Source organism: Phytophthora sojae (genome assembly GCF_000149755.1).
Source record: "Phytophthora sojae unplaced genomic scaffold PHYSOscaffold_8, whole genome shotgun sequence".
NCBI classification, from domain to species: Eukaryota; Oomycota; class Peronosporomycetes; order Peronosporales; family Peronosporaceae; genus Phytophthora; species Phytophthora sojae.
This window is the reverse complement of record NW_009258122.1, coordinates 970645-996100: the sequence shown is the minus strand read 5'-3', so window position 1 is coordinate 996100 and position 25456 is coordinate 970645. Positions and strand designations below refer to the sequence as shown.

Genomic DNA, 25456 nt, shown 5'->3' with positions numbered 1-25456 from the left:
AAATGGCGAAGATGACCCACGGCTGGCGCGAACATTGAAGAGCGTGCGCATGTAAAGGAAGAAGTAGACGTTGGCATGAATATCATATATTGTCCTGTTTCGTACAAGAGGAACCGTGTGTAGTGCGTGTCATTACGGGCTATTGAGCATGCAAGCTCCCCTGGTGTTGTTAGAGAGACAATCGTAACAAGCTTGTTAGGTGGGCTAAAGAAATCTAATGATGCGCTAATGTCAAGCACAAGGAAGAATTCGCCCAGTTCCTCCTCACTACGTCAGTTAGGAACAGGGCGATTTCAGTGCTTTCGGGGATGGCATCCCAAGCAGCAATCTTACCCGAACGGCACGGAGCCGCTTTTCCTTAGCACTGCCACCCGTGATGCCAGACCAGTTCGAGCGCAACTTTGCCTTTAGTGGCCCCATTACACCGACATCCAGCGGCTGGCAAGCAGCCGTGCTGTTTGCGGGTAGAGGGACCACAGTAGCATTAGCAATTTCGGCAACGACCTGCTGCCCCTCTTCCGACACATGACACCTCAAAACTGTCAAGAAGGAGGACAGAGGGTCCATCAACTTCATATTTTAACAACTTTTCTACGTAAAAACGCCACGTAACAGCGTCCATCCAAGCGTTCTCTTGGACGGTGTAGAAGTGTCCTTCCGGATACTCTTCGAACTTGCTTGTGTCGATTCGACCGCCCAGCTTGTCACGCAGAACAAACAGAATCGGCAGCTTTTTCCCTAAAAATAGTATAACAAATACAAATTATCCTTAAAAAATATAAATTAAGAGAACGACAAAAAGGAAAACTTACCGTCAGCTCGAATCGTGAGCACAGCCGTCATGCGGCCGGTGTGCTTGGACGTGTTCGCAATCCTCGCAGCGTCCCGCCGACCTCTACCCGCCCACATCCGAGCCGGAGGCATGTCAAAATTGATGGCAGTCTCGTCCACGTTGTACATGCCCTCCGGCCCGTACGCGGCGTGCGTCTTCCAGAAGTCCAGCGCGAACTCGGCGCGCGTTTGCTCGAGCTCCTCGGTGCTATTCTTTGCCGTTTGTGGCTTCTGGGAGGTAAAACCATGCCTAAACACGCAAATAAAGGTAAATGTTAGGAAACTGATGGAGGTTTAGCAAAACCAAAATTATTTACCGAATTGCGAGTCTCTCGACCATGCGCTCAAGCGCCAGGATGCCCCTTCGCTTCCTTTGCAGGTAGTCCTCGACCCACTCCGTCTCGATTGGGGCCTGTACATTATAGCATAAAGTTTAACGGTTAAACGCTACAAATTATGAGATTCTAAAGAAACAAACTTACCTTCTCTTCGCGCCGCACGTCCTTCATGAAGGTGACGACCGCAAGAATGTCGGGAAATACTTCCCTGCGGCCCTGGCCCTTCCGGGACTTAGAGGTGGAGTGGCCAGTGAAGCTAAAAAGCTTTTCAGCTTGCTTCCACCAGCCATGGACAGTGCCCCGAGCAAGTTGGAGCTCGCGGGCTGCCTCCTCCACCCCTACATCTTCGACGAGGCGGACCGCTTCGCGCTTCTCGCGGACGGTGTAGCTCTTCTGCTTCTTCTTGGGCGGCGGCGTGTCCTCCATGGCTCGAAAAACAGTTTGAGCGGCTCAGTCGACCAGCTCCAAATTAGGCAATGGCACACGGGGATTTACCAGAGCCATTCAAAAATTAAATCGCGGTGATTGGCTTATTTTTATGAATAAAATAAATTTGATTGGACAAAATCATCGCTTGTTTTGTATGGACATGTCTATGGAATGCCGGGTTTTGCGTTGCCGGATTTTTCCGTCGTTGTCTGTATACTGCCTTAGCAGCCTTGCAAGGTATTACCAGGTAGCAGGTTTTGAGCGTGCTCTACGCTCGCCACGACCAATAGAAGCTCGCCATTTCGGCATATGGTGGATATATTGAGCATGTTTTGTTCACTTTCGTAGCTGTTCTGTGCACAATGTACCTAGCGCTTGACCGCAAGATGCGAAAGGGCTTCCAACAGCAAATCTTTGACAGGTTTTGAAGTATACTTTAATCAAGTCTAATGCTTATTCTGTAGGATACAGAATAAGGTCTGGGGCAAGAAGGTTTAATGAAACTTCATTTGACCCCCAATGTAGTGGAAATGCACATGTAATATCAGACCTGAGATTGCCAAGGCCAGCTCTCCGGCGACAAAGCCCTCGTCAAGGGATCTCGCTTGGGCTGATCGCGAAGCAAGCACTCTCCGATGGTGAGCGTGCAGTTCAACCACAGCCTTGTCATGGACTCGTTAGCATCTGACCCCCTCGGCTGCTGCACTACGGTACGATAACTCCACCGTAACAGGCATTGGTCGTGGACATCGAGCTCCATTCCATTCCTGTTGCCACCCAACGCGCGACCAGCGATATGCAGCGGTGAGTCTCGACGGTATCCAACCGCTTCAACATCCGCCGTGCTCCCACATATCACTGCACCGTCTCTTCCTTCCCGACCCTCATCCTCCGCTGCCCGCCATTCTATGGTCTAGTTGACCTGGACCTCATTTGTCCTTTTTGTCCGCCGCGAAGAGCTCAGCGTCCGCCGCGATGCGGCTGCTGTTGTTGGCGTCCGCCATGGCCCACTTGGTCTCAGCAGCCAACTCCACCACCACTTCTTACATGATGCAAACCACGTCCATCTACGCGGACTCGACCTGCAGCGGGCCGGCAGTCAACGTGCTGGTGATCGAGAACAACAACTGCTCGGCGGTGGCCTGCTCCCCGCGAGCTTTCGGCAACAACACAGACTACTACAAGGCCGCGACGTGCTACTCGGCCGACAGCAACTTCTACGACCCGATGGAGGATCTGTTCGATGGCCACGCGTTCGTGGAGGGCCAAGTCTACAGCAAAGCGAACTGCACCGACGACTCGTTCTTGTATCGCCTGGGGCTCGTGGTGGGCGGCTGCGAGCCCTTCACCACGCTGGACAACAACAGCGTCAGCGTCACGCTCGGCAGCGACGGATCGGCAGCCTTGATCCTCTACGACAACACGGAGTGCACCGACCCGCCTATTACCAAGTACGCGCTGGGCAACGACACGCTGGCCAACCACCTCTGTTACGAAGGGATCAGCAACACGGGGCTGGTGCAGTACATCGCCAAGTACTACATCCACGAGAACTACGACTCATCCAGTAGCAGCAGCGGAGGCTCCGATACAGTCACCAAGGGCACTGCAGACTCGAACAGTTCCAGTCACACTGCTGCGATAGTCGGCGGTATCATCGCTGGAGTTGTCGTCGTCGTGGCATTAATCATTGCCGGGCTTATCATCCGTCGCAAGCAGAGGAGTACAAGGCGCTTTGAGACGTTGGCGGTGATGGGGGAGCCCGACATGCCGTACCATCGGCCTATTAGCAGCAAATTCGACCACAACTCCAGCAGTCGGACCACGATGCAGGCGCAGACATCGGACCGAGCTTGGGACGATGATACAATTGTAGCAGCTCGGATTCCGCGTGACAAGGTCTTCATAGGGGCGCTCGTGAATCGTGGAGCGTTCGGTGAGGTGTACAAGGGCAGCTACAACGGCCAGTCGGTCGCTGTCAAGATGCTGCTGCCCGACACGAGACGCAGTATCCCCCACGTGAACGCGTTCATGGCGGAGGTCAAGATGGCGGCGGTTATGGACCATCCGCACATCGCCAAGTTCGTCGGAGTAGCTTGGGACTCGCTCACGGACCTCTGCTCGTTGACGGAGTTCATGGATGGAGGCGACTTGAAGACTCTACTGGTCCGGTACCAAGAGGAGAACCACCCCGTGGGTTTCGACTACGCTAAGGTCAAGATCGCGCTGCACGTGGCTCATGCTCTCACGTACTTGCACTCATTAGACCCGCCCGTGATCCACCGCGACCTCAAGTCCAAGAACATTTTACTGAGCGAAGAACTAGACGCCAAGCTCACGGACTTCGGCATTTCCCGAGAACGAATCGACGAGACCATGACGGCGGGTGTCGGCACGTCCATGTGGATGGCTCCAGAGATCATGCTGGGCAACCCGTACGACGAGATGGCCGACATGTTCTCGTTCGGCGTTATGCTGTCCGAGCTGTCGACGCACCTGACCCCGTACGCGAACGCCAGACTTTCGGTAGGCTCCAATCAGCCCATGCCTCGCACTGTCGTGCTCCAGCACGTGGCTGCTGGGAGACTTAGCGTTGAATTTGCAGAGGAAGGACCCGAGTCGATGGCGGAGCTCGGTCGCGCGTGTATTTCTATGGACCCGAAGATCAGACCCACAGCGGCGGGAGCTCTGTACAAACTCCACAAGGTTTTGACACTGGAACTTCGAGAGCAGGGGGATTAATTGGTCTTAGTGAATTGTTTTAGCATGAAGTATTGTTAGCCTAGTCATCTCCACCGAAATTTTTGTCGATACATGTACATCACCTTCGTCTTCCCGCAGTGTATCAGGCGTTAGTCGCCACTTCAACGTGGTCGGGTACAGGCGATCATTCGATGATCGTGGCGATGAGCTTGTGGGACTGGCGAAAGCTTTCCCGATTTCTTCACTTCATTCTCGATTCCACTCCCCAAGATGCAGTCGGTGAACATTTTCTCGGACGCGTACTGCGCGTCGCCAGTGTTTGTGGAGGTCACGTCGACGTCGAGTTGTTCGAGTTCCGCCTGCACGTCTGCCATCACCGGGACGGGGTCGTACTACACCACGACGACCTGTCCGTCCGATGGGTTCTCGAGCGCCGCGGAGGTGTTCGGCGACACGGGATATCTGCTGGTCGACGTCTACCTCGAGGCGAACTGCGAGACTTCGTACGGCCAAGACGCGTTCCTCGCCTCGGGCGAGTGTGAAATGTCGGGGGACGGCAGCTCCGTCATCGCGACGCTCTTCTCCAACGGATCGGCCAAGCTGCAGTACTTTGTGGACTCGGCCTGCACGATCTCCATCATCGATACCATCTACGTCTCGGAGGACCTACTCACGAGCCACACGTGCTACAGCGGCAGCAAATACTACTCCAACTCGGGCGGGTCGGCGACGAATGGAGTCGACGGCAGTGCGTCAATTGGTAGTGCGGCTACTGGTAGGGCGAGTTCTGGTAGTACGACTTCTGATGGTACTACAACTGGAGGAGGAAGTGGTAGTTCGTCGGACTCTTCCGGTGTCAGCGTCGGTGTCATTGCTGGAATCGCGGTCGGGTGCATTCTACTGCTGCTACTTGCGGTTGGTTGCTGCTGCTGGCGTCGTCGTCGCAATCGCAGCAAGCAGCAGCAAGTGGAGATGAACATTCCGAGTCCAGTGGCATGTGAACAAGTCGTCACCTCCTCAGCCCAGTTTCACGAAATGGCTCCCAGTTCGGCGAAGCAAAGCACAGCTTCCACGACGCTGGTTAGCTCGGACGGCACAATACCGAGCAAGCTCTGGGATGATGAAGCCATCGTCGCTGCTCGGATTCCAAGAGAGAAAGTCGTGGCGGAACGGCTGATCAACAGAGGCGGCTTTGGAGAAGTATACGCTGGATCATACAACGGACAACGCGTCGCCATCAAGATGCTGTTGCCCGAACGCAAGAAGAGTCTGGCTCAAGTCAACGCCTTCCTGTCCGAAGTGAAGCTCATGACCACGCTCGATCACCCTCACATCGTCGAGTTCATTGGCGTCGCCTGGGATTCACTCACCGACCTCTGCGTCGTGACCGAGTACATGACCATCGACCTGAAGGCGCTGCTCACCAAGTTCTTCGAGCAGCAAGTGCCCGTCGGCTTCGACCACGACAAGGTCAAGGTCGCGCTCCACGTTGCCCACGCCTTGACCTACCTGCACTCGTGCGCGCCGCCAGTCATCCACCGCGACCTCAAGTCCAGCAACATCCTCCTGAACGAGGCCATGGACGCCAAGGTGACGGACTTTGGCATCTCTCGAGAGCGCATCGACGCGACCATGACGGCGGGGGTCGGTACGTCGCTGTGGATGGCTCCGGAGGTGATGCTGGGCGAGCGGTACGATGACAAGGCGGACATGTTCTCGTTCGGCGTGGTGCTGTCCGAGTTCGACCTGCACACGCTGCCGTACACACACGCGAAACACAACTCGAACTCGGGCCAGAAACTCCCCGACGCCGCCATCTTGCAAATGGTGGCCATGGGCAAACTCCGCGTCCAGTTCTCGGGCAATGGTCCTCGGTCTATGGTCGAGTTGGGCTTGGAATGTGTGTCAGTGGACCCGAAGCAGCGGCCAACGGCGGCCGAAGCGCTCTACAGACTTCAGAAAATCCTGGCCAACGAGGTCTAGTCAAATGCGTAACAAATAATGCACGTCGTGCAGCCCCAGAACCTCATGGTGGTGCTTGGCTGGACAGCTTCTATCGTCAGTTAGACTATAGAGTCCGGACCGTTTCAACGCCCACACGTGCCTCCGTCCAGCGACTCTCCGGCCTCGAGATGCGTTGAAAGCTTTATGGGTACACGTGCACCCAAACTTTGCTGTTCGTGACCGACATATGCACTTCATTCCACGATTTCCGCTCTTGCAGCAAAGGCTCAAAGTCTCTCGTAGGGCAGTAGTATCAAAGCTCTCTCCATACTATGGAGTCGGAGAACGTCTTCTCGGATTCCTCGTGCAGCTCGGTGCCGATCTCCATGTCGATCGTGGAGGCGTCGAGCTGTGTGAGCTCCTCGTGCACTTCCACGTACATCAGCTCGGAGCTGTACTACACCACGACGACCTGTCCGTCGGACGCCAAAGACTATGCGGCCAGCACGTACGGCAGCACCAAGTACCTCCTAGTCGACGTCTTCACCGACACCGAGTGTACGACCTACTCCGGGACGGCGGTGGTGGCGGCTACGGGCAGCTGCGAGATCCTGGGCAGCACTGGCCAGGGCGTGATCACCACGGTCTTCTCCAATGGCTCGGCCCAGCTCGAGTACTTCATGGACGCTTCGTGCATCTACACCACCAGCTCGCCCTACATCATCAGCAAGGACTTGTTGACGAGCCACGCGTGCTTCCAGGGCTTCAAGCTCTACTCCAACTCGGCCGGTTCGTCGTCGAGCGGGACTATCGGAACTACTGGTAGCAGTGGCGGCGGCTCGGGCTTGAGTGCCGGCGTCATTGCCGGAATCATCGGTGGTGTCGTCGTCCTTCTCCTGATCATTGCGGGCATTTTGTACTGTCGATGCCGTCGTGGAAGCACCTCCAAGCAGGAGCAAGAGCAGGTGGTTCAGACTCCTAGACGCTTTGAGGAGCCGTCCGCGCCGTCCGAGGACTTCTACCGAGTGCCGATAACCCCACAGAAGACGGGCACAGCTTCCACGACGCTGGTTAGCTCGGACGGCACAATACCGAGCAAGCTCTGGGATGATGAAGCCATCGTCGCTGCTCGGATTCCAAGAGAGAAAGTCGTGGCGGAACGGCTGATCAACAGAGGCGGCTTTGGAGAAGTATACGCTGGATCATACAACGGACAACGCGTCGCCATCAAGATGCTGTTGCCCGAACGCAAGAAGAGTCTGGCTCAAGTCAACGCCTTCCTGTCCGAAGTGAAGCTCATGACCACGCTCGATCACCCTCACATCGTCGAGTTCATTGGCGTCGCCTGGGATTCACTCACCGACCTCTGCGTCGTGACCGAGTACATGACCATCGACCTGAAGGCGCTGCTCACCAAGTTCTTCGAGCAGCAAGTGCCCGTCGGCTTCGACCACGACAAGGTCAAGGTCGCGCTCCACGTTGCCCACGCCTTGACCTACCTGCACTCGTGCGCGCCGCCAGTCATCCACCGCGACCTCAAGTCCAGCAACATCCTCCTGAACGAGGCCATGGACGCCAAGGTGACGGACTTTGGCATCTCTCGAGAGCGCATCGACGCGACCATGACGGCGGGGGTCGGTACGTCGCTGTGGATGGCTCCGGAGGTGATGCTGGGCGAGCGGTACGATGACAAGGCGGACATGTTCTCGTTCGGCGTGGTGCTGTCCGAGCTCGACCTGCACACGCTGCCGTACACGCACGCGAAACACAACACGCACTCGGGCCAGAAACTCACAGACGCAGCAATTCTCCAAATGGTGGCGGCTGGGAAGCTCCGCGTGCAGTTCTCAGAGGCCGCACCGGAGTCGATGGTGGAGTTGGGACTTGCGTGTGTGTCCACAGACCCGAAGCAGCGACCAACGGCAGCTGAAGCGCTGTACCGCCTGCAGACGATATTGACCCGCGAGATGTGAAGAAGACAGTGTTTCTCTCAGTGTACGTACAGCCCGTTGTTGCAGTTGGGCATCATCTCCGTCGTTTGATCAGCTTGAGCCCATCGAGGAGTGCATCCTGTGAACCTATTTGCCACCATTCAATACACAAGTTAGCATACTTTGCATTGGCAAATCGCTCCTTGGTGGATAGTTTGTCTGCCAGCGCGATTTGAGTTTGCGCTCTTCTTGCGGTTCGCCGCAGTCTTCACTATGCAACCCATGCGACGTTTTTCATGTTCGAGATCACGCTCGAGTCAACGTTGAGCGAGTCATGGCAATCGTCGGACACTGCTTGCTCGATGGACTTTACATAAGCTTCCCCGCTTTGAAAAGCGGGTTGGTCATTTCCGAATTCGAGCCTGGAACACGCATATCACTAGGTAACCCCCGTTCACAGCAGTGTGAGGACAGCACCGCAGTATCCCGATGCAGTCGACGGAGGTCTACTCGGACTCGTCGTGTGAGTCTCCGCAGTCGCTGACGATCATCTCCAGCGGGTCGTGTACGAGTTCGAGCTGTACTGCGACCACCATCCAGAGCAGCACGTACTACACCGCGACGACCTGCCCGTCCAACATCTACGAGCACGCGCTCGATGTATACGGCGACGACGACTACTTGCTCATGGACATCTACAGCGGCCCGGACTGCACCACGTACATCGAGGCAGCGGGCTTTGCTGCCTCGGGCGACTGCGAAGTTGCTAGTACAGACGGCCAGAGCGTGATCGCCACGCTGCACTCGAACGGGTCGGCGCAGCTGACGTATTATCTCGACGCGTCTTGTGTCTATCCAGCTTCGACGTCGTACTCCATCACGGAGGACGACCTCACGGATCACACGTGCTCGCAGGGCAGGAAGTTCTACTCGAGCTCTGGAGGTTCAGCCACGAACGGTGTCGGAAGCAGCTCAGCGAGCAACACGGACAGTAGCTCTCCTTCAGGTGCGAGTGAAGACAGCTCCGGTATTAGCAGCGGGGCGCTTGCCGGGATCATCGTGGGCGCGTTGCTCGTCTTCGTGCTGGTTGGTATGCTCGTGTTCAAGCGGTGCAAGGCACGACGAAGCTCCAATCGAGCGCAAGCGACCCCGAACTTCAGCCACACGAACGTCTTACAAGACGCGTACTACCAGTCGCAGTCGAGTCCCGTGAAGTTTCACAGCGAAGCAACCACGACTTTCTCCGACTTTGATCAGCGACCCAACCCCACGAAGCTCTGGGAGGACGACGACATCGTTGCGTCTCGCCTCCCGCGTGAGAAGGTGATCCTGCAAAAGCTCATCAACCGAGGGGGATACGGCGAGGTGTACGTCGGCAGCTACAACGGCAAGACCGTCGCGGTCAAGATGCTGCTCCCCGAGACCAAGAAGACCATGTCCCAAGTGAACGCGTTCCTGTCTGAAGTTAAGCTCATGGCGAGCCTGGACCACCCTCGCATCGTCTCGTTCATCGGCGTGGCCTGGGACCAGCTCATCGACATTTGCGTCGTGTCCGAGTACATGGCCGGCGGCGACCTCAAGGCTCTGCTGACTGACTTTGAGAACCAGGGACGTCCTGTGGGCTTCAACCGCGACAAGGTCAGGATCGCACTCCACGTTTCCATCGCATTGACGTACTTGCACTCGTGCGCTCCACCCGTGATCCACCGCGACTTGAAGTCCAAGAACATTCTGCTGGATGAATCGATGGAGGCCAAGGTGACGGACTTTGGCATTTCCCGGGAACGCATTGACGCGACGATGACTGGAGGCATCGGCACGTCCTTCTGGATGGCGCCGGAGGTTATGATGGGCGAGCGATACGATGACAAGGCGGATATGTTCTCGTTTGGTGTGGTGCTGTCCGAGCTGGACTCGCATGTGACGCCGTACTCGCAAGCGAAGAGCGTCAGTACTAACACCACTGAAAGTTCATCGTCCGATCTGAGCAAACTGCCGAGTGCTGCTATCCTGCAGATGGTGGCGGCTGGTAGACTGCGCGTTCAGTTTTCCGAGGCGGGTCCTAAGTCGATGGTTGATCTGGGGCTCGCATGCGTCTCACTAGACCCGAAGGAGCGACCCACGGCAGCTGAAGCGCTGTATAAGCTTCAGAAAATCCTAGCCAACGAAGTGTAGATACTGTAGCGATCCAAACTAATGTTTGTGAAGTTTTTTCTTATTGTGCCTTTCACCTATTTTGGCGGGTGAGCTGTTAAATCAGGCGGAATTAGATCCATAAAAGGACGAGCAACGCTTATTTAGTGTTAATTCCGCTTATGATTGTGAGTGCTTCCCCTAACCCACGCGATCAGCATTTGCGAGCTAATCGACGGAGATACGAGCAGAATGGCATGGATTGGCGGGTAGCAAACCGCCAATCGCTCTGTTTCCGTCTAACTCAGGCTGGGTTAGCTTAACGTAAATTCACGTTAACTTTACGTAAAAAACATGCGCCTCTTTATCCTTACGGGAAGTTCCCGTCGTTTACGTCCCCATCACTAATAATTAGAGCCGAGAAGGGATTAGAGTTATGCCAGAATTATCATGGCAGAATAAGTGAAAGGCACAATTACTACTTCCTTTTTCTCGCATGCTCTGCTTTGACTGCGTCCTCTATGACGACGCCACTGCTGTGCTGTAGAGTAGCTGTACATGTACAACTTCACAGAGCAGGTAGAAGCTGCCGCACCGAGCTTTACGAGCTGGCGACATCAAGTTCGAATCAGCGACTAGCGAATAATGAATCATTATCGAATTCGCTCGCCCGAGGACAAGCAATCGGATCCAGCCGACGCAATGGACAGCTTCGGCCAAGAAGTCCGCACTGTGCGTGTGGACGGGATTCTGAAGGACGACCTCGCGCAGGATTCGCGTGAGATTCTCCAGGAGAGCGGCCTCTTCGGCATCACGTGGGGGCCTCTGACCACGGGCTCGTCGGCCAAGGGCACGCTAAGAGTCACCGACACTGGCAGGTGGTTCGGTGTCCAGGAGGAGGCTAAGGGCGAGTGGGAGGACACGTGGGCCAGCATGTCTGGCTACGCCCACACGACATTCAAGCAGAAGTTCCAGCACCTCAAGGCCGAGCTGCGCAATGTCGGCTTCCCCGTGGACGACCACCGCCTGCTCTTCGACCACTGCATCGTCGGCCTGCCCCGGGACGAGCTGGAGCTCAAGATGCACCTCAACGGGCTGATCAACGTGTTGCGGTGTGCCGACCACTGCATGAGCAGCCACACCCGCGGCCGGTCGGAGGCCGGCATCTGGCGCGCCAACAAGTACCCGTTCATCCTTGTCCGCGGCAAGATCCAGCTCCTGGTCTGAAACTGCGAGCCTAGCAGTATAATGCAGTGCTGGCTGGGGTAAAGATCATCAACGAGGCTGGGGCAACTTCAACTTTCCGTACCCTAAAGTTGTATCCATTTGGACCTATTTTCCTGATTCGCAATCACACTTCAACTAATCAGTCAGGATCTTGTTTTTTGGTCCAAAAGTGAGCTTCGTCTCATCTTATTCTTCACTTCCCCTCGTCGAGCACAAGTGCGCAATTTCCACGCAGCCATGGCGTCTCCAGCATGGCGCAACTACGCCACCTTCGATGGCGGCAGCTCCAGCACCTCCACCACTCCTCGTAGTGCAGCTCCCACCGCGCAAGAGTCCGCCGGCTGCGTGTCCCGCATCCTCCTGTCCTGGGTTCGACCTCTGATGTCCCAAGCGCACAGACGGCAGCTCTGCGCCAGCGACGTGTGGCCTCTGCGCGCCCACATCCGAGCCGACGCCATCGCCCAGCGCTTCAATGAACCCCTGAAGCAGCACAAGCAGTCGCTGCCTCGAGCGTTCGCCCACGTGTTCGGCTTCCAGTTCCTCCTCACGGGGCTGGCCATGCTCATCTCCATGCTCTGCAACTTGGTGGGGCCCATGGCGCTCAACCGGGTGGTCACAGCTCTATCAGACACTAAAGAAGACGAAGAGACCAAGGTGGCAACTGCTGCCACGTGGGTGGGGCTGGTGTTCGTGGCTCAGGTGATTCAGGCGCTGGCGGACTGCTACACGGGGCTGCAGAACGAGGTCGTGGCCATCCAGTGCATCAGCCTCTTGAAGACGCTACTGTACCGGAAGATGATGAAGTTGAACTCCAGTTCGCGCAAGAAGAAGTCCACGGGGGAGTTGACCAACATGTACACGGCGGACAGTGAGTCATTGGTGCGTACGGCGCTGGTGGTGCACCAGATGTGGCTGATCCCCCTGCAGATCGTCGTGGTCAGCTACATGCTCGTGCGGGTGCTGAGCGTCGCGGCGTTTGCTGGGATTGCAGTCATTGTGTTGATGTTGTGGCTGAACCAATTGGTGTCCAAGAGGATGCACACGCTGCAACGAGAAGTTCGAAGGAAGAAGGACCTGAGGATGAAGAAGGTGACGGAGGCGTTCAAGGCTGTCAGCATCATCAAGCTCAACGCCTGGGAAGACCCTATCACGGCGAGGATCAATGCTGCGAGGGAGTCGGAGCTGCACTCGCTGCTCAAGATGAGGATCATGACGTCGCTGAGCATCGTGCTGCTGTGGGGGATGCCCGTGTTCATCAGCATTGCTGCGTTCGGCACGTACTCAGTTGTGCTACACCGTGATCTCACACCAGCGATCGTGTTTACGAGCCTGGCGCTGTTTTTACTGATCCAGGCACCACTACGCAGAATCACGTCGATCGTTTCCATGGCGATTCAGTGCAGTGTAGCGCTGGAACGGGTGTCGTCGTTCTTGCGCATGCCCGAGCTGGACGAGAAGAGCGTTGTTTCAACTGAGGTCCCATTGGCAGCCCCGTATATTGTGAAGGGCGTGATGGTTGCCGTGGAAGACGGGGAATTCGCGTGGGATCAAAATGGGTCGTCGTTATTGAGGAACGTGAATTTTGAGGTGAAGACTGGAGCTTTCGTGGTGGTTCAAGGCACTGTCGGCTGCGGTAAATCGTCGCTGTGTTCTGCATTGCTTGGTGAAATGGAGAAGCGTAGTGGAACCGTGTTCGTGGGTGGAACCGTGGCGTATTGCTCTCAGCAACCGTGGATTCAAAACATGACGGTGAGGGACAACATTTTGTTTGGGCATCACTTTCAACGGAAGAAATACGAGAAGGTGTTGGATGCTTGCGCGTTGACGAGTGATCTTCAGTCATTACCTGCTGGAGATCTCACTGAAATTGGTGAACGTGGCGTCAATTTGTCTGGAGGCCAACAGGCTCGTATTGCACTGGCGCGGGCGTGCTACAGCAATGCAGATGTTTACATTTTGGATTCGCCCCTTTCAGCAGTGGACACAATCGTGCAGAACGAAGTTTTCCAGAAGTGTTTGCTCGGACTTCTCAAGCAAAAGACGATCATCCTGGTCACTCATAACCCTGAGATTATCACGTCGAGTCACATCACGCGCGCTGTCACTCTTAATGACGTCGGCACAGTGATGGAGACGTATTGTGCAGAGAATCAATCCGAATATGAACCACTTGTTTCTCCGATGTCGAGGGATTCGTATTCCTTTTCAGCCTTCGGAGATAGCGACGCGACTACGCTTATAAGCAGTTTGAGCGATGGAACGGGGTCGGAAGACGCGGCCAATGAGTTGAGTGATGAGATCGCGCTTGCTTCCCCATGCAACGACAGCTTGCACTCTCTCAGAAAGAAGTCCTTGAGCTTTTCTGGCGCCAGTGACAGCGAGCGGGGGAGGCTGATTCACGACGAAGGGCGATCCGATGGTCGCGTTTCTCGCCATGTTTTTCAGGCCTACTACCACGCAGTGGGCGGACAACCCATCGTGTCCGCCATTCTTCTTTCGCAAATGCTGTGGCAAGCTCTCCAGATCCGCAGTGATTTTTGGTTGAGCAGCTGGTCAAATGATGCCGGTCGAGCTGGAAACACTGCCGCCAATGCTGATGCGAGCACTGTTTATCGACTGGGTGTGTACGCAACGCTCGGACTATTGGCAGCGCTCATGGTATTCGGCAGGACTGTGATCGTCACGATCTATGGCATTCGTGCTGCAAGGAATTTGTTCGATCGGATGACCCACTCGCTCATGCACGCGCCCATGCGCTTTTTCGACGCGAATCCTATCGGCCGTGTTTTGACTCGGTATGGCGGTGATGTGGCTGCGGTTGACGTTCAGATCCCCTTCTTGTTCGGAACGCTGGCTGCAAATGTCTTCTCGGTCGGTTGTAGTTTGGCCACTGCTGCGTTTTTGATCCGTTGGAAAGGGTTTCTACTTATTCCTGTTATCGCCGTCTATGCTGCTGTCGGCAGCTTTTACATATCGCCTGCCCGAGAGCTGCAGCGCATATCGAAGACTACGCTTGCCCCCGTTCTGAATCATATGTCCGAGTCCGTTGATGGGGTGTCGGTGGTTCGCGCTTTCGGCCAAGTGCAACGATTCTTTCAAACAAGCAGCGCTAAACTTGACGCGAATCACAAGATCTGGTACGCGCAGGTGTACGTGTCGCAATGGTTTTCCCTACGCATCCAGCTCGTGGGAAGTCTTTTGCTGCTGGTGGTCACGTCTTCCCTGCTGCTTCTGCACCGACAGCTCAATGTCGCGCTTATTGGCTTGGCGTTTTCGTATTCACTAAAAATCGCCGCCAATTTGGAGGGAATTATCCTATCCCTGACTCGCATCGAGACGATAATGGTGAGTCCTGAGCGGATGCAGGAATACATCGACATCGACCAAGAAGCTCCTGACAGGATTACTATGATGGATCCACCGGCCCAGCTGGACTGGCCGTCAACAGGAGCTATCGTCTTCGATAAGGTCTCATTCCGATACAAAGACGGAGGAGACCTCGTACTACGTAACCTAAGTTTTGCAGTCCAAGGAGGCCAGAAGATTGGCATCGTTGGACGAACAGGCGCTGGCAAATCGAGCCTCACAATGGCTCTGTTTCGAATCAGCGAGCTGGCATCAGGTAGAGTGCTGATTGACGGCGTGGACGCGGGCAAAATTGGCCTGAAGTCTCTGCGTGAGAAGTTGTCGATCATCCCACAAACCCCAGTGTTATTCAAGGGCCCGTTGCGTGAGTACCTGGATCCATTTGACGAGTTTCAAGATGAGCAGCTGTGGGAATCGATTCGGGAAGTTGGGTTATGCGAGCGGGTTGCGGAAGATGCGAGTAAATTGATGATGATCGTCGAGGAGAACGGCGAGAACTTCAGCGTCGGCGAGCGGCAGATGCTGTGCATGGCTCGAGCTCTCCGTATCGTGATCTTCGACGAGGCGACAGCTGCCATTGACCACGAGACGGACCAGAAGCTTCAGCGCGTGATTCGCACAGCGTTCGCGAAGTCAACGGTGCTGACCATCGCCCATCGCCTCGACACCATCCTGGACTCAGACCGCATCCTAGTGCTCGATGACGGTCGCTTGGTCGAGTTCGCTTCTCCTCCAGAGTTGGTAAGCAAAGGCAAGGGCCACTTCTTCGAGCTCATGCGTGAGGGCGGTTATTTGGACAGGTTCAAGCACCAAGAAGACGTTAGAGCAGCTAGCGTCGCTTAGAACACTCATGATGTTCTCCTTGCAGCGGATTTTTGAAGGTAGGTGCCGTGACTTGAGTTGAACACGATTTATTTCGTCCACCGTTTGTGTCTACTTATGACTTTCAGTACACGATGAAGCCTCGTCGACAACCTGTGGTGGCCAATGGCCACCTCTCGCCATGGCGATCCACCATCGCGATCCTGGCCATCAAGACGAACGACCCTTTCTGGGTCAGACTTGCCGCCTTCACATGCACAGGCGTCTCGAACGGGAGGTAGAGCATGCTTTGACCATCGCTGTCCTCTTCAACCGTTGCCTTCATCACTTGATCCCACGCAATAGGCAGACTCACGCGTACTCGGTACTGCACAAGCTTGTCTTCTGGTGACGAGTCCGCGATATCGTAGATCGACGAGGTCGAGTTCACACTTCCAGCACCAGCCAAACACACGAGAACTTCAGCCTCGATCGCCTCCACCCGGTCACGCCAGTACGAATTGGAGCGACACGACAACGCGACCACGCCCTTCAACACACTCGTGAAATCAGTGCCGAGAGAGACGCCCAGTTGTGAGCGCGAGCGTGGTTTAGCTGTGAAGGCAGTATTCTCCGCGTAGGTGATGAACTGCGCGCTCGAAAGCAATCGCTGGGCAGAACGCAACCGAGAGCAGAAAAATAGTTTCGGCAGCACGGGAGGAATCGCACATAATGCAGATAGGAGCTGCTGCAGTACGCGAGCCCCGACGCCAGGCTGACGAGAAGGAGTTAGCTTAGCAACACGCTCCAACTTCCTGCGGGTGTCGTTGCTCAGCACCTTCAAGACTTGGAGATTCCATTGAGAAATACTGGAAGAAGCTCCTTCGTCCGCCGGGAAGTCGATGGAATTCGGCGAGCGAAGCAGGAGAAAGCCTTCTACAGCCGCAGCCAGCAAACAACATGCGTCTGCATGAGCTTGAAGCACGTCCAGATCCCTTTTGTGGGCGCCGAGTAGTAAGCCACGCAGCACGTTAAACTTGTGCGCAAGGGTACGCAGTTGTTTGTTGAGCTGTCCTTCTCGGCCAACAGGATTTCCCGCTGTGTTGGTGAACGCCGCCTCACCTGCAAGCTGTTGGGCACTCTGCATGTGCTGTATCCACTCCAGTCTCAGTGCTACCAGATGAAGCTGAAGATCAAAGCGAAAGCTGGAAGTGCGCGCAGCTTGCAAGTACGTACTCGCGCGCGTCAGCAAGTGAATACTGTCCAGGTGGACCGATTGGTCCGTTGCAACACGTGACTCCGCCTTACACAGAGTGTGCAACGCGTGAAGCCACCCGCCAAAGCACTCACTGTCAGCTTTTGCCGCGATGGCCTCCATTAGCTGCGCAGCAAGAGAGAACCGTCCACGCAGCATCGCCAGCTTCACCATCTCGTAACGCTCCGCGTGAGACTCGTAGTGCTCGGGATTCAGCAGTTCCTCCTCGAATCCTGAAATCATATTGCCTGTAGCTTGATCAGCGGCACCAATCAACAGCTCCTGGGTCCAGAGAAAGAATGTGGCAGCAATAGCTCGCAAATGCAGTGCGTCGTCTCGCCCCACCGTCGACAGCTCCTCCACCAGCATTGGAAGCTGCTCCTTAATCACGCTAGCAGGCGGTGGTCGCAGCTGGGCACCTAAAACCTTGAAGACCGATGTCCTTCTGGATCTTGAAGTTGCAGGGTCCATATTCTTGTCCGCTGGAATTGAAAGTAGTTCGACTAACCGAGAAGCGACGTTCGCAGCGAGGGCTTCAGGGAACTCGTGACACAGCTGAGCGACCGCACCTAATGCATGGTTCCAGGTGCTCTTGGAAGCAACAGCAGCTCGAGGGTGTAGCAAAGCCAACAACTCGTCCACACTACGCTTTGGCGCTATCGCATCAGTCCGTGAAAGCTTCCGACGGGCCATGTGCGCGATAATTGACGTGTAAGCTTTACCAAAACGCTCATCAGTAGCAGTAGCGAGCCAACTCTTGGCATCCTGAAGCAGTGCCAGCGCCGATTCACCCAGTTCTTGGCTAGTTGCTGACCACTTTTCAAGCAGGAGCAAGGCCGACAACTTGAGGCGCGACTGCGTTTTACCCTGCGTTGCACGCAGCTGTCGAACCCGCGAAAATACGCCATCCAGAGCCATCGCAAGTTGTTGATCCTCATCACTGCCTGCCGCTGCAACAAGCTGCTGCGCAGCCAGAAGAGCAAAATTCCGTACAAACGCACGCGGTTCGGTATCAAGCACGTGGTGCAGCAACTGTCCGTGCATCACCAGCAATACACCCGCGTACGCCGCCGTCAGCGTCGTCATCGTACGCAAACTCGCGACCGCACTCTTGTCGTCCACAAGGCGTTCGTATAACCCGGCGCAGTGAGTCCACGCCTGTTGAGCCTCCACAGAGTTCGAAACAGCATCAGCCAGCAATCCACAAAGCGCCGTCGAACGTTCCTCCAAAGCCAACGCCAACACATCCGTCCGAAACGAAGCAGACAGCGGCAAGAACGCGCGCGCTGCCTCAATCGCAGCCGAACGTTCGTCCCGATCCTCAGCGTTAATTCCCTTGAGAATCTGCTGCTGCACCGCCGCATCATGATGAAGGAGCGACGGCATCGTCGCCAGCAACTGCAGCGTCAGCGTCCGAGCCGTGACACTAGTCGGATGCGTCAAAGGCGCCGATAAATGACCCAGCAGCTACAACAACAACAATAATAATTATAACAACAATAAGTATCACAAGGTTAATACTCCCTCCAGTAATATCATTCTCGCGACTGCAGTCTGCTTACCTTGGCGGGGTCATTCACCTGCGCCACGTGCGCCTTGGTCCGCTGGAAGACCCGCAGAATAGCACTCCGGACGATCTCGTTATCACTGCACCCAACCGATAATAAAATATTAGTACTAATCTACCACCTCCAATTACTATTTTGCTCCGTTCTACCGCCGTTCTACCCCACCTGGATGCGAAATGCTCGGCCATCTTCGTGAACACGGCGGCCAGGAAGTCCGGCCAGGGGAACGATTCTACCGTGAACAGCCTCGAGTAGAACAGGAAGCACTCGGCCAGCGCCCCAGCCACCGCGGCCCCCATGGCGCCCGGGGCCGAGTGCTGCGCCGCCTGCAGCTGCAGCGCCTTGACCTGCACCTCGAGCTGCGCGAACTCGCGCAGGTGGAGGTCGGTAGGGGCGTTCTCCACGCGGCGCGGGCTCAGCGCCAGGGGGAACTGGTCGTTGGGCGCCGCATGCTGCGAGTCGGCCGCCGGGTTCCCGTGGAACACGCGGTAGTGCGCGTGGGGCACGACGCAGCCCGCCAGCATGGTCAGGTAGAGTAGAGCTCAGGAAGCGCTGTTGGGGCGATTAGTATGGGGAAAAGTATGGGTGGGATTGGGACCAATTAGAAGCGTTATTGTACTTCGATATTGCGGATTGGATGAAAAAAGACGAATATTATTTTTGAGTTTGAACCAATACGGCCTTGAAAAGGATCGTTGATGTTGAGTTTACAAGGTAGCTAGCGTGGCATACTGAGGTTTCTGGATTCCACCTCGATGGGACCATGTATGGTACCTACCCGCAAACTCTCTAGCTTTGTCGTCCGTTAGTCCAAAGTCCTTGAAGATTTATTCAACGGCTTGCCGCCCTCTCCCCTTCGCGTATAGCGCCTTGAAGTAATTGAGCAGGTTGTCCTCACTCTGCATCAACCAACGAAATAACGTCGGCAAGTACCAAGAAGACGAAGTGCGCATCATCTTCGGCAGTGTTTTACCACAACTTGGAGTAGACGCATATCTAGCTGGCTTGAAGAAAGCGAAAGCGTGCGCAGTTGACGATGTGTGAATGCAGGAAATTTGCAAATGAACTCTGGGCCTCACGGCGGAAGCGAAGAGCGCTCCCTCTAGTCAGCTGAGAAGAAATATACGGTACGAGTTGCCAATGCTGCGTATACAAACTCCAATACTGTGTACCTGATAGACTTGTGGCTCACATCACCGTCATCTTAGTTGGCGAAAGAAATGCTGTGTCGACATGATGATGACAATTTCCCTGGTCTAACTAAGAAGACATAATAGCGTGGATATGTATTTTTAAAATACAGCACGAGAAGTGTGCATGCTACATTGTATTAAATTCGGAGTAGGGCAGTAGAATGCAGACGGTCCCAGCGGTAGTAATCCCCAGGTAAGGAATGCCCGTTCATCAAGCATATAAATGTGGGTCCCAACGATTTCTGATCGACCGTCCTAGACAAAGCCAAGTAATTATTGCCCCTCGCCCCTCAATCGTAATAAGAAATACAAAATTACAGGATACTTAGTATGAATGTTCTGGGGTGCTTAGCTGGTTTTGCCCTCTAAAATAGACCACGCCTGTCTCTTAATATGAGTGGGCACGAGATAGGCGAGGGCTGATTTAGCTTTATGCTTTGCTGGGGGCCGCTTTTAGGCCCAGAAACTCGGTTTGGCCCGTCTAAATGGCATTTCTGCGTTTCCAAGTCGTAGAAAAGCGCCTTGGTCGAGAAAACAGAGCCCCAAGCTCGGATCTTAGACCGTACTGGCGAGATATATAAATCAGACCTAGGTCTTAATTAAGAGCTGGCTGGATTAAAATCGAGATTATTAACGAGATAATAAGCATGTGTTGGCCAAAATATCTGCAAACGGCAATAAAAGTACGTCTGAAATAGTTGAGCCAGGACACTAGCTCCTCTTGTCTTTATTTCCTTGCCAATTCATGTTTTAATGTTTGCATGATCTTTCGAAACCGCCACCCATACCTGCTACAATCCGGGCTAGTTACATCTCTTTTCGAATTCAAAGTGTCGTGCCAAGATAGTGGATGGACTCAACATTATCACGGCGTAGCTCGAGTAATCTGGTATTAGGATATCATTGTTGATGTTAGGAATAAAGGGTTTCTCGTATTAAATACCAGTCAGCTTCAGCAACTTCAAGATGAAGGGTTAAAAATCGTCTTACTCCACAAACATGTTAGTCAGACTCACAATACTAACAACCAGTTTGCAACCACTACGGTAGCTATACTGTTACATGTTGTGTGTGTGCGAATACTATAAAGCGTAGGCGAAGCTGCAGCTGTGCGCAGTATCGGGAGTAGGTAGCCGTCTAAACAGAATACAGACTCTTCTTGCAGCAATGGCGATGGCATTCCGCACGTGACAAGCGAATTTGAGCGTTACTATATAACCCCAACAAAATTGGTTGTAGTGTAGTACGTTGCGCGGGGGGAATGTTGGTATTGTACAATGCAGAGCGTGGTGCCCGCCAATCGGATCGGTGCTACTACGTAACAGCTTCGAGTCACATCTTGCGGGTGAGCGTAGGTACATGTACAGTCAGCACGAACCAGGCACTGCTGTGCAGAGTCATCTGAGACCATCCCGTGCGTGGGCTGTAATCACGCATCACCCGTTGTTGACACTCCATCGGACAAGATATAATACTGCAGCCCGCCTCACGCCTTTCACCGCTCCACTCAACACTGTGGCTCCCAATCCACCATCACTCCTGTATCTTGCTCGCTCATCACTTGTCACTTCAGCTCATTCCGCAAGAGACCCTCTCTCTCGGACCGCCATGGCCGCGTCGGAGCTGCTGCCCCTCAAGTCCTACCCATACGACACCTTCGACCCCCCGCTCTCCAAGCGCGGGGCGAGCCCGCACCCTCAGGACGCAGCGGGCTGCTGGTCGCGTGTGCTTCTGGACTGGGTGCGGCCGCTCATGCGCCTCGGCCAGCGCCGACAGCTGCACGCCGACGACGTGTGGCCGCTGCGCTGGGAGCTGCAGGCCGACCCGGCGTCCCAGCGGTTCTCGGGCGCCTACGAGGCCTCGCAGTCCATGTACCGAGCCGCGTTCGTCTGCTTTGGACGTCGCATCGCCCTCACGGGGCTCGCGTTCCTCGTCTCCATGCTCTGCAACCTTCTAGGCCCTGTCGTGCTGCGTGAGGTGGTGTCCAGCCTCTCCGCTCTGTCAGACCACGACCCACAGGACGAGACGCCCATCCTGCAGACCATTAGCGTCTGGGTCGGCACGCTCTTCGCTGCCAAGGTGCTGCAAGCCCTGGCTGACAATTACGCCAGGTTTTACTCCGAGGTCATCGCTATTAAGCTCGTGGCGTCGGTCAAGACGCTCATGTTCCGGAAGACGCTGAAGCTGAGCGCCGAGGCCAGGAGGGGCAAGTCCACGGGCGCCATCACCAACATGTACACGGCGGACAGCGACGCCATCCTGGACACGGCCTTCCTGATCCACCAGCTGTGGCTCATCCCGCTGCAGATTGCCATAGTCAGCTACATGCTGTACGACGTGCTCGGCGTCGCGGCGTTTGCTGGCGTGGGCGTGATCGTGGCCATGTTGGGGGTAAACCACCTCATCTCGCGCTGCATGTTCGCGTGCCAGCGCGTGTACCGACGCAGCAAGGACGTGAGGATGAAGAAGGTGACGGAGGTGTTCAAGGCCGTCGAGATCGTCAAGTTCAGCGCGTGGGAGGACCAGCTCATGGCGCAAATCAAGGAGACCCGCGCGCAGGAGATGAAGCATCTGTTCAAGCGGCGGCTACTGGCGTGCCTGAGTGTGGTTATGCTTTGGGGGATGCCGGTCTTCATCAGCGTTGCGTCTTTCGGCGTGTACACGGGTGTACTGCATCGCACGCTGACGCCGGCTATTGTTTTCACGAGTATCGCGCTGTTTCAGCTGATCCAGGGCCCACTGCGCATGATCACGAATATTTTACCAATGCTCGTGCAGTCGAAAGTTGCGTTGGAAAGGATCTCCGCGTTCCTCAAGATGCCTGAACTGGATTCCGACAATGTCTTGCCTCCTGACCATCCAGAAGGGGAGAAATACGTCGCCAAGAAGGTGATTGTTGCTGTTGAAGACGGTGACTTCGGCTGGGACCATGAGACGACGCTGCTGAGGAACATAAATCTCCAAGTGAAGTCTGGGGATTTCGTGGTTCTGCACGGATCCGTTGGCTGTGGCAAGTCTTCGCTGTGTTCGGCTCTGCTTGGAGAAATGGTGAAGCATAGCGGAACTGTCTTCGTAGGGGGAGATGTGGCGTACTGCTCTCAGCAGCCGTGGATTCAGAATATGACGGTCCGAAACAATATTCTCTTTGGCCATCTCTATGACCGCAAAAAGTATGAAAAGGTGGTGGACGCATGTGCCTTGACGACGGATCTGCAGTCGCTACCAGCGGGTGATGCAACGGAAATCGGTGAGCGCGGTATTAATATTTCTGGTGGACAAAAGGCGCGAATTGCCTTGGCTCGGGCATGCTACAGCGATGCAAGTGTGTATCTCCTTGACTCGCCGTTGTCCGCTGTGGACGCGATCGTTCAGAACGAGATTTTTCAGAAGTGTATGCTGGGGCTGCTCAAGAACAAGACGATCATTCTCGTGACGCACAACCCCGAGATTATCGAGTCGCCGCATATCACACGTGCAGTGACGATCAATGACCTGGGAGCGCTTGTGAAGACTCACCACGTGGAGAAACCGCTGGAGCCTGAAATGCCACTCATTTCACCTTTTGCGGCTCATCCGTACGGATCTTTAAACTTCAGGGGCGAAAAGGACCATGGCGATCTTGAGACTGACGTCCTCCTCAGCAAAGAATCCCGTACTGATGACGATAGCGATCGGGCTAATATTCTGGACATAGAGGACGAAAAGAACGAATGTGATGACGAGATGGCTTTGATATCACCGTGCACCCCGTGCGCTGGAGCAAAACCGAGGACTGTGTCTTCCGTGGCTGGCGATAACACCGCCGACCGCGAAAAGCTGGGAAAACTCGTGGAGGAAGAGGAGCGAGTAGACGGGAACGTGAGCAACCACGTCTTCAGCGCGTACTATCGCGCAGTTGGAGGGTTTCCCGTTGTGTTTGTCTTCCTAATGACCTCTGCTTGTTGGCAAGCTCTGCAAATTTCGAGTGATTTTTGGTTGGGAGCATGGTCGAGCGACGGCGTGAACAGCGGTGAATCGATCTCTTATCGTCTCAGCATCTACACAATCCTTGGCATTGCCTCAGCCTCGATGGTGTTCGCGCGGATGTTCATGACGGCCATTTACGGTCTGCGAGCAGCGCGCCGGATGTTTGACGCTATGACGAACGCTCTAATGCACGCGCCGATGCGCTTTTTCGATGCTAACCCGATCGGTCGAATTCTGACACGCTATGGCAGTGACGTATCGGTTGTGGACTCGAACATTCCTCCGCTTTTTAGCCGAATGTCATCAACGATATTTTCTGTTGGATGCAGGGCCGCCACTGCGGCAATCGTGATCCGCTGGAAGGGATTTTTTCTTCTGCCGGTGGTGTATCTGTACTATCGCATTGGGTCATTTTACATTCGTCCGGCTCGGGAACTCCAGCGGCTATCGAAGACAACACAAACACCAGTTCTGAACCATTTGTCTGAAGCTGTGGATGGTGGAGCGGTAATTCGTGCTTTCGGTCGTGGTCAAGTTGATCGCTTTCAGCACACGAACAGCGTCAGGCTTGACGAAAACAACAAGATTTGGTACGGGCAGCTCTGTGTGTCCCAGTGGTTCTCCCTCCACATCCAGCTCGTCGGAAGCCTGCTGGTGCTCGTAGTGACGGTGTCTCTGGTATTGCTGCGTCACCAGCTGGGAGCTGCTGTCGTCGGTCTTGCCTTCTCGTACGCCCTGAAGGTGTCTCAAAACCTAGAGAGGCTGGTGCAAGCTTTGTCACAAGTGGAGCCGATGATGGTGAGCCCAGAGCGGCTTCAGGAGTACGCAGATATCATCCAGGAGGCTCCATCGCGCCTCCCCCTTGACCCTCCGAGTATAACTCACCCTGAAGCATGGCCATCAAACGGAACCATTGACTTTAAGCACGTGAGCTTCCGATACAAGGATGAAGGGCAGTTGGTGCTACGTGATTTGGACTTCTCTGTCCGTGGCGGCGAGAAACTTGGTATTGTCGGTCGCACAGGTGCCGGCAAGTCAAGTTTGACTATGGCCCTCTTCCGTATCAACGAGTTGGCGGGCGGATCGATTGTGATTGATGGCGTAGATGCCAGTGCAATTGGATTGACAACGCTGCGCGAGAAGCTCTCCATTATTCCGCAGAACCCTGTGCTGTTCAAAGGCACGTTGCGCAATTACTTGGATCCGTTCGGTGACTTCACCGACGATCAACTATGGACATGTCTGCGTCAGGTGGGACTTGGTCCACGCATTGAAGCCGAGGACGGCAAGCTTGATGCTCTGGTGGAGGAGAATGGCGAGAACTTTAGCGTGGGCGAGCGGCAGATGCTGTGCATGGTCTGCTCGTTGCTGCGGAAGTCGCGTATCGTGATTTTCGACGAAGCCACCGCCGCTGTAGACCACGCGACAGACCAAGCATTGCAGCGCGTTATCCGAGAGGTCTTCAAGGAGTCGACGGTGCTTACGATTGCACACCGTCTAACACGATTCTTGACTCGGACCGTATTCTCGTCATGGATGACGGCTGCGTCAAGGAGCTTGCGAGTCCTGCTGCCCTCGTCCAGAAAGGCAAGGGCCACTTTTTCGATCTCATGGAGGAAGGTGGATATCTGGACCGTTTCCAGGAGAACACCAGTGAAATACGCAACAACGCGTTGTAGTGCATAACTAACGCAGTCAACAATAACCTATGCTGGACAACCTTCGTAACTTAGTGTTGATGTTCGTTTCGAGGGGTTTTGCATTGTCATTT

At 54.9% G+C, this 25456-nt stretch overlaps 6 protein-coding genes across 6 annotated transcripts; 4 read left to right on the top strand and 2 right to left on the bottom strand.

Moving 5' to 3' along the window:
- Nucleotides 1–637: 637 nt before the first annotated feature.
- On the bottom strand, nt 638–1577 carry PHYSODRAFT_369061 (hypothetical protein; the record flags this gene model as incomplete). The annotated part of the gene is made up of 4 exons (XM_009535111.1): nt 638–738; nt 813–1081; nt 1306–1484; nt 1530–1577. Coding segments are annotated over 4 exons (597 nt in total), but the record flags the coding sequence as incomplete, so codon positions are not given.
- A 996-nt stretch (nt 1578–2573) lies between these two features.
- PHYSODRAFT_337442 (hypothetical protein) lies at nt 2574–4340 on the top strand (the record flags this gene model as incomplete). The annotated part of the gene is made up of 1 exon (XM_009535110.1): nt 2574–4340. The coding sequence occupies one exon, from the start codon at nt 2574–2576 to the stop codon at nt 4338–4340; it is 1767 nt and encodes a 588-aa protein (XP_009533405.1).
- A 6614-nt stretch (nt 4341–10954) lies between these two features.
- Nucleotides 10955–11536, top strand: PHYSODRAFT_261795 (hypothetical protein; the record flags this gene model as incomplete). Its single annotated transcript, XM_009535109.1, has 1 exon — nt 10955–11536. One exon carries the CDS (start codon nt 10955–10957, stop codon nt 11534–11536), a length of 582 nt encoding a protein of 193 aa, XP_009533404.1.
- Nucleotides 11537–11773: 237 nt separating this feature from the next.
- On the top strand, nt 11774–15745 carry PHYSODRAFT_337437 (abcc transporter; the record flags this gene model as incomplete). The annotated part of the gene is made up of 1 exon (XM_009535912.1): nt 11774–15745. The coding sequence occupies one exon, from the start codon at nt 11774–11776 to the stop codon at nt 15743–15745; it is 3972 nt and encodes a 1323-aa protein (XP_009534207.1).
- Nucleotides 15746–16255: 510 nt separating this feature from the next.
- Nucleotides 16256–19050, bottom strand: PHYSODRAFT_519788 (hypothetical protein; the record flags this gene model as incomplete). The annotated part of the gene is made up of 4 exons (XM_009535108.1): nt 16256–16478; nt 16516–18425; nt 18521–18605; nt 18692–19050. 4 exons carry the CDS (start codon nt 19048–19050, stop codon nt 16256–16258), a joined length of 2577 nt encoding a protein of 858 aa, XP_009533403.1.
- A 2421-nt stretch (nt 19051–21471) lies between these two features.
- On the top strand, nt 21472–25364 carry PHYSODRAFT_337435 (multidrug resistance protein ABC superfamily; the record flags this gene model as incomplete). Its single annotated transcript, XM_009535107.1, has 2 exons — nt 21472–25161; nt 25239–25364. 2 exons carry the CDS (start codon nt 21472–21474, stop codon nt 25362–25364), a joined length of 3816 nt encoding a protein of 1271 aa, XP_009533402.1.
- Between the last annotated feature and the right edge of the window lie 92 nt (nt 25365–25456).